We start from the raw sequence: 16273 nt of genomic DNA, 5'->3' as shown, positions 1-16273 counted from the left end.
GACTTTGTGCTTCTTGTAGATAACTAACTGTAGAACTATTTGCTTGTTTCAACTGTGCTATGACACTATTACTATATACATTATTGGCTGAGTTGTGCCACTAGTTGACTGTATGTCTATAAGTATCTCCAGGCTTTGATTTGCACGTTGCACTTTAATTTGCTGAACTAAGTAAAATACAACGATTGTTGTATTACAATCATTATAACACCTGATACTTTTTTTGTATATATTATCCTCAAGTAGCATGACAGGGCATGGTACTTGGCTTTGACTGATAAACTTACGAAGCGACATAGGTTGATGCATGGTGGGGATGGAAAGATATTTTGATACTGATTGGTTTATATTTTTCCCCTTTATCAATTCATACTGGGAGAAACCTAGTCTTCATGTAAGTCCTACATCTTTTTAGTTTGGTTATTAACTTGAACATACTGCTATTTTCTGCCTCCCACATGCTATGACTGTACATTGATGACTGATACCCATTACTGTTTAGTTTGTTTTGTGTTGTATTGAGGCATCTCTTCAACGACCACTGTTACAGTATTTTCATTTATGCAGAAAACCTCTTCTTTCATATTACTAGCATTTCATCTTTTAAAATTTTCATGAATTTAGGAAACTGTTGTAAGAACCGTAAATATTCCATATGTATATAATGAAGTACACTCCTTTTATAGCTTGAATTCAAAAGAATTAGACACCAAAGGCTCATGAGTTCAAAGCAACCATTTGAACTTTGAGTTCTTCTAATGCTTCTGTTCTTTGGTGGTGGAACTGTGAGGAGTAGGGGGGGTCGTGTCATGAGCACCCTCAACAGACACAGCTTTCCAGAGGGGTCTACAGTCCACCTGACTAAGGTATTGAGCATCCATATCTGGCTAGGCCTGTTTCTTAAAATGACAGTTAAGGACATGCAAATTTCATTTCACTAGCTCCTTCCATCTAATCCACACCAAGCCTAATGAGATAAATTTCTAGGCTGTCATAACCTAGATTATTTTTATCCAAGATATATCATATCAAGATTAATATTTTAATTTGCTGAATTTCAGCTTTTCAGATTAGCTCTTCAATGGTAACATTCAAAAATACTGTACAAGCATTCAGTTAGTTTTGCATGGTAATGGATTGGATTGGATGTGTAGGACCTGCCCCTGGTCAGAACACATGACATGCTTAGAGTCCTCTGTGTTCAGTACAATGGAAAGATGGGGTTTACAGACTGCATGGTTGGAGTTTATATGTGAGGACCTGGATATGCTCTGACCAACATATGGAAGGTGCGTGGGTGGGGCCTCCCATAGCAATTATGACCCCTTTTCTTCCAAGGGTACAAAACTGAACTCTAAAAGGGCCTGTATTTATTACATAATGTGAAATAGCTTCATCCTATAAAGAGAAAGATAAGATAAATCTATATACGCTAAGCAGATATTACATGTGGAGAGAAAAACCTGTGTATATCTTTTGCAATACCGTCAGTATCTGATTTCCTTTCTGTTCCTCGCAGTCGCCCCCCACCCACACTGTAAGATTTAAAAAAGGGACAAGCTCTTTGATTATGCTGCCTACTACTTTGCTGAACCTCTTTCCTCCAATGGTACATCACTGTACATATCCCATAGACTTTGTGTATTCAATATTAATTAAAAAAAAACTTATGCGTCGTTGGAATATTCATAAACCTTCCCAAAAATATCTGTGCGGCTGAGTCAATTGAGGTTCCTAATCAACTGAAGTTAGAGTCCTTATCGTTAGCAGCAACAGAGAATTTAAACATCAGAGTTAAAATGACTTTTAACTTTATCTATCTGTCTGTCTATCTATCTATCTATCTATCTATCATCTATCTATCTATATGATTTTAGGGTAAATGGGCAAGCTTGCTTTTCCCTGCATTTCCTGTGCATTTCGTTCTTTAATTTCCCAGTACCCCTCTCTTTGTAGCCATAGATTCCTAAAAGATTAGCCAAGTGGGCTTTGCTTTTGGAAAAAGATGCTGACAAAGCTTATTATGTCAGATGAAAGACTTTCTTCGGTATATGAATACTTTTGAGTTGCTATTTAAGCAGGAAATTTTAATCTTCTCACTCCTCTCCATTTTTTCCAGATTTCTAGACAACCTTCTCCTCTCATTCCATCTCCTCAGAATAAAGCTGTCGTAAAAGAAGAAAGGGCTCTTTTAGTGGAGAGCCGTATGTCTTACTATACACATGTATGTTTGCCTTTTATTCAAATATAATCCGTGAATGTATTTCTGGCACTTTGCATCATGACAAACCCCAGGGGATGTTTTGATGGAGGAAAAATACCACCATTATCAGTTGACATCTAATATCTTGGCAACCTTCTGATGATTTTGTCATTTTGTACTTTCCTTTCTCTTTGAATAGTCTACTCCCCAGCCACCAGGGCTGCTTTGGGTGCCAGAGGCCAGGGAAAAGATGCAGTTGGTTGATGCGGCTGCACCGTGGCCTGGACAGGACCCATTCCAAGAAGCCAATAGTGGCTATGCATTGGTTCCTGGGGGTGGGACTCAGGGTGCAACCTTGGAGGAAAGACTTTCCCCCCTGGATCTGTTGTCTGAGCTACAAATAAGAGCCCAGGCTGCATCTCCAGCCATTGCCATCTTCCCCACCCTCCCTCCTTCTCTTGGTGTACGTTCTCTTTCTCCGGACATTTGTTGGCCCCTGGTTGGCAGGGCTGGAGAGAAATGTTATTCGTAGTTATAACTGGCCTACCCCTGCAAGGTTTTTGCCTTTTGTGAGGGAAGGCATTGGGCAGGATACATAGCTTACGTGGGACTCTCATAAGGGGGTGGGGGCACTTCCAGCTTTGGGCTGGGGCCAGTTGCCTCATACCCAGGTTGCAGGCTGGACCCACAGGAGCAGAGCACGGTGGCCTTGAGAACTTGACTCCAGCAAATAGACTAGGTGATAAATCAGCCAGTAGATGGAGGGGTGCCTGGTAAATGGATCCATGCCCTGTGCCATACCAGCCCATGATATGCACTGTAACAACAACAACAACAAAATTGCAGCCTTGTTTAACCCATAATGCTTTTTCCATATTCAGTCATTGCTCTCCTGCATCACACCTAGGTGCTTACGGTGCACAGAGACTGCTTTTGAAACTCCTTTTGGTCTCAAAAGCAGTTTGCCATGTGGTATGTCAATGTCTATTATGAGAAAACTGAACCTCTTCCTTGAGCTTGTGAATGTTTGTTTCTTAGACTGAATGAAAACGAGCCATACATAGTTACTGCTTCCATTCTATTGATGCAGTCATTTTTAGTACAATTTATATGTTAATGTTTTACTAGGATGTTCCCAGAATCCCATCTCCTCCAGTTCCAGCTAGAAGAAACCAGCTACGTGCCTATGGTAAGAAATCTGTATGCCATGAATGAATATGTCACTTCTTTGGCTGTGATTTTCGGCCAAGAAAAATGCTTCCTTGGGTATTCTGAACCATTTTGTTTTGTTACTATACTGAATTGCAGAAGAAAAGAAGAATGTAATAAGTGAGCTGTCAGAGATGAGGAAGCAGCTTCGCAGTGAGGAGCGGCGACTCCAGGAAGAGTTGTTGAAAGTCCACAGTGATGACGATGACATGCCAGCAAAAGGGTGAGTGTTTTTCAGTCTATACTTAGGCGTTTTGTAAAGTTTGCAATTTCTCTTGGGCAGGTAATACGTAATTGAGCAAATATTAAAGATGCTCCCCTGGAATTAAAAATTGCCAGTGGAAGGAGTGACAAGGGGCTTTGGCTGTGCTGCCCTTTGTTGCTTTACACACCTCTGTAAGTTATACCCTGGTGGTCTGATCCTGGCACCTCCTGCAGCTGTTGAAGTGCAAGGAGAAAATTGCAGAATAATCCTTTAGTGGAATCTCCCTATAGCCTCTTTCCTGGTGCAAGAGTTAGGATGAAGCTCATGTTAGAAGCAGTGGGCTCTGGGATGGACTCATAAGACTTTCTCATCCACACTAAAGCCACAGTGCCAATGCTTCATTGCAATGAGTTTTCCTTGCACCAGGTCTTAGATCCACAAATCTGTTGATGAGGCACAAGAGAGCCTAAGACTAAGGACTTTGTTCTCGCCTTAAAGCTACTCGTGACTCTAGTCATCCTTAGTTAATGGCCCTTTGGGGATGCACATGGTTTATTCTGAGTTCCTTTCTTAACCTATTGTATCCAGAAAGGTTTGAGGGTTCTCTAAGGAATATGAAGTTAAGCAAATGTTAGGACTGTGATGTAGCATTTAGTAAGTGTTGGGTCATAAAAGTTTTTGTTAGTTGTTTCATCTCTCAAAGTTTGGTCCAGCTTAGTTATGCATTTAGCATACTTTTGGCATAATGGGCAGAAACTTTACTGTCTCTGTCCAAAGTACTAGTATAGATCACGTTGCCTGTCCCTTCCCTGTGGTTTTATCTGACTCTGTAACTAGTGTGCTTTCTCAACTGGGCTTCTGCATTTCTTTCCTGGTTGGCTTCTAAACTCCAGTCTGAATCAGATGTCTCAACAATTCTCTAATCTTTATTTCCATTTTGTTTATAAATGAACCTACATCATTCTGAGGTTAGTTTTCTAAGCATGGTTTTGGTTATTTTTAGCAGGAGGAAAGATAAATACAACATGGATGTATTTGAGATGGCTAGGCTTCGTATGCAAGCTCCAGTCAGACGACCGTCATCAAAAGATGTCGCTGATCCTATCAACGTTCAGAATATCCGGGAGTTTAATGAACTTAAATACAAAGGTTAGTCTGTTGTCTTTCTTACGACGGGACACTTCCTCAGTTTTAAAGGGAGGGATTCTAATGAAAGGAAACTGCTTAATTTGCTTGGGGCACACAAGTGGGACCTGCAACATATTTTCTGTTCAGGATTCTAGCTAATCACAGCACTCTTCAAGGATACTATTCCTCCTCCCTTGGTTTCCTGCCCCATTCCACACCCCTCCCACCAACTATCAGTCAATATCCCATGCCCACTGAGCATGCTCAAGCAATTAGACTTTTGCTGGTTCAGTGTACATCTAAATCAGAATACGTCCGGCATTTGAATATCTTTTAAGAACATGTTGAATTATGATTTAGTCTTACCCAACAGACAGCAAAAACAAACAAACAAAAAAAACCAAAAAAAAAAAACCAAAACCACAATCAGTATATGCAAATCCTCTCCCACAAATAATCATTGTGTAGAAAGGACCGTGTGTATATTATCCATAGCACTCTTTTTCCAGGTTAAATAAGAAAACACTTTTTCATCATTTCAAAGAAACTAGAGCATGTTCTGATCACTATTTTTATATATATTTGATAATATTTTATGAGAAAGGATATCGTGAGACTTGTAAATGTTGTTCTCAGATTGGTGTGGGAAACATTCACTTAAAGGGTCATATTGCCTAATTTCACTTAAAGGGTTGTATTGCCTAATTTCCCCACTTACACGTGACTTGGAAGATTTGGTTATTCTCTTTCTCCTCTGACTCTTCCTTCAATTTAACCACAAAGCAGGTGTCCTCTTCCTCTCCTCTGAGCTCTGGTTAACTGTTCTGTTTCTATCTTCCTCCTCAGCCACCTTGGTTCAGTCTTGTCCCCCCCACCCCCCCGCTGTTTGCCTTTCTTGATCTGCCGGACTTCTCTTTGCCAGTTTGCTGTGCCATGGCTATCAGTGGCAAACCTTAAAGCATAGCAATTCAATATGTAAGAATCCTGCAAAAAAGGATCGCTGTCACCAAAACCTCCCCCCCCCATTCCTCACCCTGCTGTATGCTTAGATAGGTTCCAGCATTGAGCTCTTCCACCCACTACTCTCTGTCATTGCTAGAAGGGGGTGGGGAACCTACTGGGATGGCACAAACAGACCATCCACTTTGTCTGGCTCTGGGCAAGTCCACTCAGTGGAGACCAATCCTTTGGAAGTCCTTCCTACCTCTGGGCAGAAAAAAGGCACACAGCTGTTTCTGAAACTGCAAGCAATATCCAAATTGGCCACCAGACGGCACCAGACAATAACATGTATGAATCAGAAAAAGAGAGGGGAAATGATTCTGATAGTAATAATTCATTTTTCTCCTTTCGGCAACACAGAGAATTGACTTATCCAATCTCTTTCTCTCTCCCTACCCCTCCTTTTTACAAAGAAGAGCATGCAAAGCCTTAAGGGAGACCACCCCCATCATTCTGCCTGGACACAGGTCCAGCTCCAAGGGCCTTCTGGCGCTTCCCTCACTGCGAGAAGCCAATGTACAGGGAACCAGGCAGAGGGCCTTCTCAGTACTGGTGCCCGCCCTGTGGAATGCCCTCCCATAAACTTTTAATGTTTAATAGACTATTGTATTTTAGTATTTTGTTGGAAGTCACCCAGAATGGCTGGGGAAACCCAGCCAGATGGGCGGGGTATAAATAATAAATTATTGTTATTATTATTATTATAAACAACTATCTGACTTTTAGGGACGTGGGTGGTGCTGTGGGTTAAACCACAGAGCCTAGGGCTTGCCGATCAGAAGGTCGGCGGTTCGAATCCCCACAACGGGGTGAGCTCCCGTTGCTCGGTCCCTGCTCCTGCCAACCTAGCAGTTCAAAAGCACGTCAAAGTGCAAGTAGATAAATAGGTACCACTCTGGCGGCAAGGTAAACGCCATTCCCATGCGCTGCTCTGGTTCGCCAGAAGCGGCTTAGTCATGCTGGCCACATGACCCGGAAGCTGTACGCCGGCTCCGTTGGCCAATAAAGCGAGATGAGCGCCGCAACCCCAGATTCGGCCACGACTGGACCCAATGGTCAGGGGTCCCTTTACCTTTATCTGACTTTTAGAAGACATTTGAAGGCAGCCCTGTTTAGGGAAGCTTTTAATATTTGATGAATTATTGTATTTTAATATTTTGCTGGAACCCGCCCAGAGTGGCTGGGAAAACCCAGCCAGATGGGCGGGGTGGGTATGTATGTATGTATGTATGTATGTATGTATAAATAAATAAATAAATAAATAAACACATACATATAACAACAACTACTATTATTTATTTATTTAATATTCCCAAGGAACTAAAATCTAAGGCAGTTCTAAATGCAGCAGCGCTCTAGATATTCTCCCCCTTTGCTTCTCCCCATCATAAGAGAGCGCATAAAGACTCCAGACCTGCCAGTATTCCATTCCAGAGCAGAAGTATGCAGGACCACTCCTGATATTTCAGAAGGTGTGTTGGACCCCAGCACCCTTTCAGTCAACAAGTACCTTTGCCTATAAGAGAGGCATTGGAAGGGCACTAAAGAAATCTACATCCAAAGGATAGAGACACAGACATTTCAGTAGCCTCCAACATCCCTAAGGGAACAAGGCTTCTAGTTGCACTGCAGCCTGGTGGATCAAAGCCTGCATAGCTCTAGCCCAGAGGATTTCAACCTTTTTGAGTCCATGACTCCCTTGGCAGCCTCTCACCCTTTTCCAAACACCCTCCCTTGTGGAGTGTTCCCTCAGTCTCCTCTCCCCTCTCCTTGGGCTGTCACTACTGCTCTCTGAGCTGCCCCCCCAGCCCCAAAAGAGGTACCTCCTCACGCTGCCCCATAGGGGCCTAGGAAACATCCACCGACCAGCCCCAGAGGCACCGTTTGTCTGCGGAGCTTGTAGTCAGGGCTGCTGCAACAAACAGCTAGGCAAAGCTTTGGGAGGCAGAGATGCAAGAGGGCATCAGATAAGAGGGAGGGAAGGAAAGAGAGACCAGTGTTGCCCGCAACATCTCTGACCATTCAAGGGCCCCAGGGTGCCATGGCACACTGGTTGAAAACCACTGCTCTAGCCTATTACCACCCCACTACGAATAACCTGGTTGTTTCACTGAGCAAAAGTAGCCTTGTCCACAGAAGTCAGCATTGTGGCTGCATTGTTTTCAGCCTCCACATTCACAAGAAATTATAAGTTGGACCTCATGCTTCCTCAGAAGGTGCCTTCAAGTTCCGTTTTTGTCAGAACATCCTTCCTCCTGGATTAAACATCAACTTCCTTTCTGGTTGTCGGCCCACCCTTAGATTCATATAGCAAAGTGGGTGTTCCCTGAGAAAAGAACATAGGTTCCCCCAGAGAGGAGAGAACATAATCAAGGATTCAAGTCTGGATTGGAGAACCTGTGGCCCTCCAGCTGTTGTTGGACTCCCCACACTCGGCAGCCCTAGCCAGGGTGACCAGTGGCCAGGGATGATGGCCACAGACTCCCCATTGCTGTTCTAAGTAGATCTCTCCCAATACCACCCTGGAAGGCCCATTCATGGTATGCGAATTGTGTTCTTTTTTTATGTAACAGAGTCGGACACACGGGTAGAAACACGATATATGTATCCTGATCCTCCCACGACTAATGACGCCCTGGACATTCAGCAGCAAGCATTGCTAAGAGAGCAGAACAAGAAACTTAAAAAACTGAGGAAAAATGCAGAAGGTAAGCTAGGGCGGATTTGATCAAAACTGAGGGTGTCTTTTTATGGAATGTCTTCCTCAAATGGATGTGGTGACCTTTAGTAGGAGACTTACTCTGCATTTGGTGCTAGATTGAGTGTGTTTTCCTGCATATAATACAAAGGTAATCCCAAGCCAAATCAGGTCCCTACTATGGCTGTTTTTTACAAGGAGGGGGACACACCCATAAATGACTTGCCTAGTTTGACCCAAAGGACTCATCCACTCATTAGGCTTCCTCAGGCAGATGCAGAGAGCAGTGAAGTGTTGGAGGACACAGCTGTGTGTGCCACAATCTCTGCCCTGTGTCATCTAAGTGAGCCTACTGCCCTCTGTTATGCTGCCCTGTTGCCAGTAAGATTTCACCACATCTGTATGTGGAATGGAAGGAGCACCATCTTGCTTCAGACTGCAAAACGTCTTGAGCAAGCCTGAATGCCATAATGCACAGGTACTGCTGTTACAAAGTGTAAGTCCTCAAGCAATCAACTTAAAGAAGTTAAACCATGTAGTTCAGGAGGTCAGCTAAATCTAGGCCGGTCCTGTTGTATTGTCCTGAGTTTTGTATGTGTATCATTACTACCTAACTCATTGGTCTATACTAATACCTGCCAATGTTTTTATGTGAGCTGGGGCCTCAGGAATGAAAAATAAAGTTGGTTTTATTGCATTACTGTTGAGAGTGTGTGTGTACCCTTGAATCTATTTGTTGTTGTAAGTTGGTAAATACATATTTAATATAGTGAAGAATCCGGTTTTTGTTCCTTCTGCAATTTTCTGAATCCCCCCCTTTTATCTGATTTTTGTAATTATGGTTATTACCGTAGCCATTTTCCTGCAAAACAGCTATTGTTATTGTTGGTGTGATAGTAAATGTATGGCTTTAATAAAGATCACAGCTATTGTAGTCCCTGAATTTTAAGTGCTGCATTATGCTTTTGTACCATTAACGCTCTTTGTTCTTAATCTTGTTTTCATCCTTGCTTTCCTTTGCTTTAATAGCTGCCCTAGATTTTGATGAGCCTGTGCCTGGCTTTAAACCGAGAGACAGAGGAATGGTAAGCAGAAATGGAACTGGTTTCTTTGTTTTTATTCCAAAGTAGCGAACAGTGCCAAATGTACATAGACTAATTCCTGCGTCTGGAACAGGTCCCTTCCTTCTTTCAAATCCCGGCTTAAAGCGATGCTCACCCCCAGAACCAAACCTTCAAGTCAGCTGCAAGTTACCGGTACCTCCAGTACCAGCCTACCTTTCATGAATACAAAAACATATTCATAAAAGGGAAAGGTGTGTTTTTTAAGTTTACATAAATACATTAATACGATGTTTGTATAGCAGTTGTCTATATTAGGAAACAAGAGTAGGTATTCAGTACATGAACGCCAATGTTATTCAAGTGCCAAGCCCACTCGTGAAATGTAGTCATTCATTCTGAAAGGCTGTTGCTACCTTGAGCATTTACACTGCACTGTTCTAATTTTGGAAAAGTTGGGGAATCTTCTTGTGTTACAAAGAGATTTAATAACTTCCAGTCTGGCGACATTCACAACTCTTGTTCATTTAGCTAGATGTGTTTTTAGTTTTTTAAAAACCTGAAGCAAGTTTCCTGTTGCTTTTCTTTGGTAGGTCAGAGACGATGTGTCAAACTCACTTTTAGAGTCTGATAGTGCTTTTATTGGTGAGTATATCTTTTCAGAGGCACTTGTTTCTTGTATAATTCTTGTGCTTGATCAGACTGCTGCCAAGAGTTGCTCATTCTTTGGTTGCAGAAAAAGTACAGTTCAGGATTGGCATCAGTAGTAAGTGCTCATCCGATCCCAAACTAGTATACATGGTTCAAAGGGGGTTCATCTTCCTACATTTCTGAAAAGCTGAAGGTGGTTAAAAGGTAGAGAAGGTGGTAGAGAGACCTGCTCATATTTGTATATTTAAGTTACCTGGGCTTCAGGTGTGCAATGACCTGTTTTCTGTAGTTGAAAAAGGGGTGGCTGTATTCAACTGAACAATAGCACGATTTTGCTTGCACAGCAGGCAAACTGGTCCTTTTCCAAATCTGCTCCAGAGGGTTAGAGGAATTCCAGAACAGGTTTAGGGGGCACATGAGAGGAGGAGAGGGGAGTGAAATGACTTCCGAAAGCACAAGCAGTTACTTAGCACTATGTTGACTACAATCCCAAGTCCATTTGGAAGTTAGTCTGCTGAGAGAGAGGATAATATTGGAGAGTAGGATGTGGTCCAGGATGCCTGAACAGAATCTCCCCATAAATGATTTATTGAGGGTCTCCATGTGTATATTTCCATGTGTAGCTTTCTGCTGGCCAAGTGTAGATTTGAAGCATTTTTCCCTTCTCCTTCTTTTAGTCGCCTGTGCCATGCTGGTTCAAAGCACATCTCTTAATGCAAGATGAGACTCTCCAGAAAATTTAAATCAATGTCTCCCACCGTTTTCCCAACCACAGCTTCCTTCTGACTTTGTTTCCTTCCTATAGCCCCACATACCCTTACCTGGGAGTAAGCCAAGACCCACTGAATTCATTGTGGCTTTCTTCTCAGGAGACACTTAGTTATTATTGGATGCAAGTCAGCAACACCAGACTACCCCACTCGGCTAGGCACTGGGGTGGATTCCACCCCGCACCTTATAGAGCCAGGCTGCCACTGCCAATGGGCCCTATATCCCTTGGCAATGTCCGAAGACCCTGATCCGCTAGGTGCTGGGGTGGATTGTACTGGCAGTAGCAAGAAGCATCTCTGGCTTTCCCAGCCCTACCGATTGCCATCCCACCACCGCACTTACGTGACCTGGGGATTGTGGATCACAGGCTCTACTGGTCAAAATGGAAGGCTCAGCAATCGCAGTCGCCCTCCAGAAACAAACCAGGATTGCTCCACCAAAACGCCCATGGCAAAAAGGAGCATTAGGCCCTGGTGGGCCACCCCTTTACCCGCTTGTGATTGGCCAAGCGGATAGCCAGCCAATCAGGATTCCCCCCCCCTTCACTTCTCACTTCCCTCAGTGGCCCCCTTGCCTCGTGCTGTGGCTCCCCATTTACACCAGTTTCACCTGTGGCCCCCTTGGAGTATCCTGGACCCCCAGGGGACCATATGGCCCCTGGTTGGGAAACACTGATTTAAATAACACAAATGATGTGTACATATGAAAATAGACATAGGTAGGATTTGTTTTGGGCGCTAATTCAGTCCTGTTGACAAAACTTGCTATCTTCCCAAAATGTAGCTGCTTTGCAAAAAAAAAAACAGAAAAAAGAAAATATAAAACAAAGGAACCCCAATGTTTTATTGCTGCTTCTGTATTATGTAGGATATATGGAACAAAATTAATCAGAGCATAACGGTATACATGTTTTATTTACAGGGTTTATTTAGCTATTCTGGAATAGTTGCACACATGCTCACATACTTAGTCTGTTTGGAAATCTAAAGCAGCTTCACTGTTGCCAGTAGTGGCCAGCTAGATACTTCTTGGAAATGCACAAACAGGGCATGAGTTCCACTTCAGAGTTAAACTTTCCCTGTATATTTCATTTAGACATGTGTAGATGAGTCTTTTGTAGCTGTGCTTTAAGATACGAACCTTCTTTAGCATGTTGAGTGTATTAAGGTTTTTTCATGAACTTTGCTTAAAAATCCAAGTGCTAATATTTTTAATCCTCCTCCTAGGTACTGACGGTGAAACCTTTCCTATTTTAGAAGACCATGACTTCAATGTGAATTCACCTCCACCACCGCCAGTATCTGCAAGGGAAAGGAGGCGAGAAAAGAAAATGGTAGTAGAATTCATCCAACTAGTTGCATTTATTGAAATCAGTGGTGCTCAGTAGTTGGGACTAACTTGTCCCCTTTGCGGGCTTTCCAGTGGGAAACAAGCACAATGAATACTGGGCATTCTCAGAGCCTTTATGTATGAACAATGGGTCTGTCAGGTGCACTGGTCTCCAATCAGCTCTTCCATCAGCTTGACCAGAAGCTGAGTGGGATAGGATGGAAATGGGCAGGTGAGATGCTGGGGCTGGAGGATGCACTTGACAGGAGAATAAAATGGAGGTTGTGAGCATGTCAAAGGCCTGTACCAGGCAGTGCGTGTGGGAATCTGGGGGTGTGGGTGGAAACAAGGAGAGAGAAGAGGTAGGACTGAGAAAGTAGGAAACCAGAGATGGATCTGAGGGAGAAGAGACAAAGGAGGCTAGAAAGCAGGAAGGGGGAGGAAATAAGGAGGAATTTACCCCAGAAGAGGAGAAGACAGAGGCAAGGAGGCGTATTAGGGAAGTGTCTGCTCAACCTTAGTGCCAAGCCAAGAGAGGGAAGAAGAGTGGCATTATGTGGGTGAAGTTGTGTGTATATTTTATGTAGAAAGCCTTCTAAATTTTCCTCAGCCGATACATATCATATGCAGCGTCTCATGGTTCTTTACATCTTTAGGATGCTGGCGCCCTTGGGCCGACTCCACCACTGCAGACTGACAACGACTCTCTGCACTCAAACTCTAGTCTTAATATAGATCAGCTGAAAGCCAGAAATGAAGAGCGATTGCGAAGGCTGAATGAGCTGCAAAAGAAGGCCATTCATATAGGTATGGTCATTTTGTTGAATTGCAGTAGCCAGGATACTGACATAGCAGCCAGGCATTTGACACACATTTACAGAACACACATTTTGTTCTGCATAGGGGGGAATCAAATTCTCAGGGTGGCATTTCATGAAGCTTTCTTCAGAATAGACATGTTAAAGTTGGCCCTTGTCATGTTCATTAATTTCAACGAGTCTGTTCTGAGTAAGAGTTGAATACCACCCAGTAAATAGAAGAGCAAAAATTGCCACAGTAATAGTACTACTGCTTTGAAGGGCTCCAAGTATTAATTGCTGGCATCCTGTTGCTGAGGTTTTCCTGCGCAGCAAAAGGAAGCCCTGCTACATTGCCATATCCAAGTATTTGGAAGCTGTTGAAGTGCCCTACATAGAACTAGTCTCACCTTCAGAGAAATATGTAACCAGGTTTTAGGCTTTGTGCCTTTGAAACAATGCTGTTGACATGAAGGAAGTTTAGGGAAGAGCAGTAAAGGGCCCAAACTGGCATAAGAGAAGCATGGAGAGTGGGGGATAAAACCAATTTGGGCCACTGAAAGCTCTTTCCACATTATCTCTCTGGTCTTTAAACTTTTAACTGATCTTACCGTCACCAGTTAAAAAATTATCCTAAAATTGGGGTGTCTGGGGAAAGTTTTCAAAGGCCCTTACTCAACTGCTGTTTGTTCTTCCCCATTTCTGCTGCAGAGCTTTTAAACTGATGCAAGAACTAGGGGTGAGCAATGATGGGACTCCACGTTCTCTCTTTTCTGTGCTCAGCAGCCCAGGTATTGAAGAGAGCAGGAGCAAACAAAAGGGGAGGCCAGGAGGTGCCAAGAGCCCCAGTGAGGCTCCCTTAGGTACAAACTCTGTGTGGCCTTCATCAGCTTTACTTTGGAGTGGTGACAGACTATGCACACAGGTCCTCCCACTACATTGTGTGCCGTAGGTCGGATTCCACAAAATGCGAATGGTGATGTTGGAGGATCCCCTGTGAGCTAGCTAGTCTAGCCCTCTGCTAGATGCTGGCAGTCAGCATTCGGCATGGATGGCTGCCCATCTTCTGCTTGAAGGCACCTAGTGAAGGAGAGCCACTCCCACCCCAGCCCCTAATTGGTTCCATTGTCCAACTGCTCTTACTGTTAAGACGTTTCTCCTAATCTCAACAGCACATCTCCTCCTCTAATTTAACCTCATTAGTTCTAGTCCTTCCCTCAAGGGCAGCAGAGAACAAGCCTCTGCCCTCTTCCATGTGGCAACCCTTCCAGTATTTGAAGAGCTTCCCTTTGGTCTTCTCAGGGCTAACATACCCAGTTCCTTCAACTCTTACTCATAGGACTTCTTTACTGCTCTCTTCCAAACCTGTTTTAGTTTGTCAAAATCCCCCTTAAAGTGTGGTACCTGGATCTGGACACAGTACTCCAGATGAGGTCTAGCACATAGAAAAATGCATCACATTGCTGACTCATGTTCAGCTTGTGATTGACTACAATCCTGAGATCTTTGTCACATTTTTTGATGCATTTTGCAACATGCATACTGCCCAACAACAGAAGTTTTCTGAGTGGTTTACATTGAAAAATTTAAACTGTCAGATAAAAAAGTAAGACATAAGCATGAAAGTTCTAACAGACTAAAAACAGCAGCAGTGTAGAACCAAATGTACTGCTGCCAAGCTAGGCATCCTCTATCAAAACTTGTGCAGTTGTTCTTTCATTGTTGTCAAAATTCAGAACCTTGCATTTGTCACTGGAGTTTTTTAGCTAGTTTCAACTCACTTTTTCCATTTTATCAATGTCATTTTGAATGTTTGTTTTATCAATGTCATTTTGAATTTCATTCTCATCTTCTGAGATGCTAACTTTATTTTCCAGTTTTGTGTCACGTGCAGATTTGACAGGGATTCATTTCTTCCACCCCCTTCATCGTTATTAAGAATAATCAATTAAGAAATACTGTAGGCGTCATTCCTAAACATCGTAGAAACTAACAAAAGTGTTTAAAAATCTTTCCCCCTTGTATCATGTATTCTTTCTTGATAGGTTAGCATGTTGCATCAACAAAATCGGGACTCATTTTTGACATTTTCTTTATAGAAAGGAAGTGGTGGCAGGGTGAGTAACTAGCCATAGCTGGTGTCTTGATTCAGTAGTTAGATAGATAAATAGATATTTGAATATGCTTTCTGGTATGGGTGTGCATCGGCCACAAAATTTGATTTGGATCTGTATCTGTCACTTCTGGAAGCAGCCAAGTCTACATTAAGGTGCTCTGTGGTCTGTCGGATTCAACTCGTGTTTTTTGCCAGAGGCAGATTTGTTGAAAACAGCTTTGTTTCCTGTCACTCACTATTTTTTTTGGGGGGGGAGGCTATTCCCTCTCCCCGGTTTGGACAGAAATGGATTAAATTTACAGACATAACAGCCCCCCTCCCCCAAATGGGGTAAGCCTGCCAAATTACAAGCAAATATATCTAGCAGATGGGGAGCTTGAATACCTTGGTGTTTTGTTTTTTTAGAAAAAGGAAACACCTCTAACTTTATTTTGGGGGATAATTAAATGACATTTGCAGCCTTGGTCACCCCTAGTGAGGCAATAAACCCTTCCAAATTTGAAAATGTATTACTGAAGTGGTTTTCCTGCAAGCATGTTACAGTTTGGGGTGTATAAAAAAGGAATTGTCATAATCTTGCTTAGTGTGCTGTGAGCAATTGGTCTGAAACTTGCAGACAGGAGAGAGATGCCCCTAGGTTGTGAGTGAAATTGGAGACAAGTAGGTCCAGAGGCATCTGTGCTACAGAACATTTTTAATGTTTATTGGTGGGGGAGTAAAAGGGATTCACTTTTTCACAGATCAGCTTCATGGAAGCCTGTTTCCTGAATGTTGCTCCCCCTCCAAATCATTCTTCACTCTGTACCATCTTTCAGTGTCATTTACAACTAGCTTCTGCCCACACAACACAGCTGGTGTGCAGCCAGAAATCTATTTCTGCTTGTGGAACACTAGTCCCCTGAGAATGCATAATTCCTATTCCTCAATCCAATTAGCTTTGGGGAATTCTTTTGATAACTGTTACCAAACATGCATCTCTTGAACATGCATCTCATTGTACTAGTCACTGGAAGTGGAGAATATTTGAAACCAGCGTGGCTGTATTTATTTTTTTAACCCACCTTACTGCATTTTTGTTCTGAACACCCAGTACTGAAGAAGAA

At 42.9% G+C, this 16273-nt stretch overlaps 1 protein-coding gene across 11 annotated transcripts in view; it reads left to right on the top strand.

Moving 5' to 3' along the window:
- Positions 1-16273, top strand: part of CSPP1 (centrosome and spindle pole associated protein 1) — a 58243-nt gene that overhangs the window by 39443 nt on the left and 2527 nt on the right. For 7 of the 11 annotated variants that reach the window (XM_053395963.1, XM_053395962.1, XM_053395959.1 and 4 more), the window contains 9 exons: positions 2120-2224; positions 3332-3392; positions 3512-3635; positions 4621-4766; positions 8321-8455; positions 9475-9530; positions 10100-10151; positions 12155-12261; positions 12914-13064. In XM_053395963.1, coding sequence (XP_053251938.1) covers positions 2120-2224; positions 3332-3392; positions 3512-3635; positions 4621-4766; positions 8321-8455; positions 9475-9530; positions 10100-10151; positions 12155-12261; positions 12914-13064 — 937 coding nt within the window. Of the gene's footprint in view, positions 1-2119; positions 2225-3331; positions 3393-3511; positions 3636-4620; positions 4767-6160; positions 6204-8320; positions 8456-9474; positions 9531-10099; positions 10152-12154; positions 12262-12913; positions 13065-15099; positions 15400-16273 lie in introns of those variants that run through there. The other 4 variants (XM_053395955.1, XM_053395954.1, XM_053395953.1 and 1 more) reach the window with 4 other exon arrangements.

Source organism: Podarcis raffonei, chromosome 7 (assembly GCF_027172205.1).
Source record: "Podarcis raffonei isolate rPodRaf1 chromosome 7, rPodRaf1.pri, whole genome shotgun sequence".
In the NCBI taxonomy this organism is placed as follows: Eukaryota; Metazoa; Chordata; class Lepidosauria; order Squamata; family Lacertidae; genus Podarcis; species Podarcis raffonei.
This window is presented reverse-complemented; position numbering and strand designations above follow the sequence as displayed.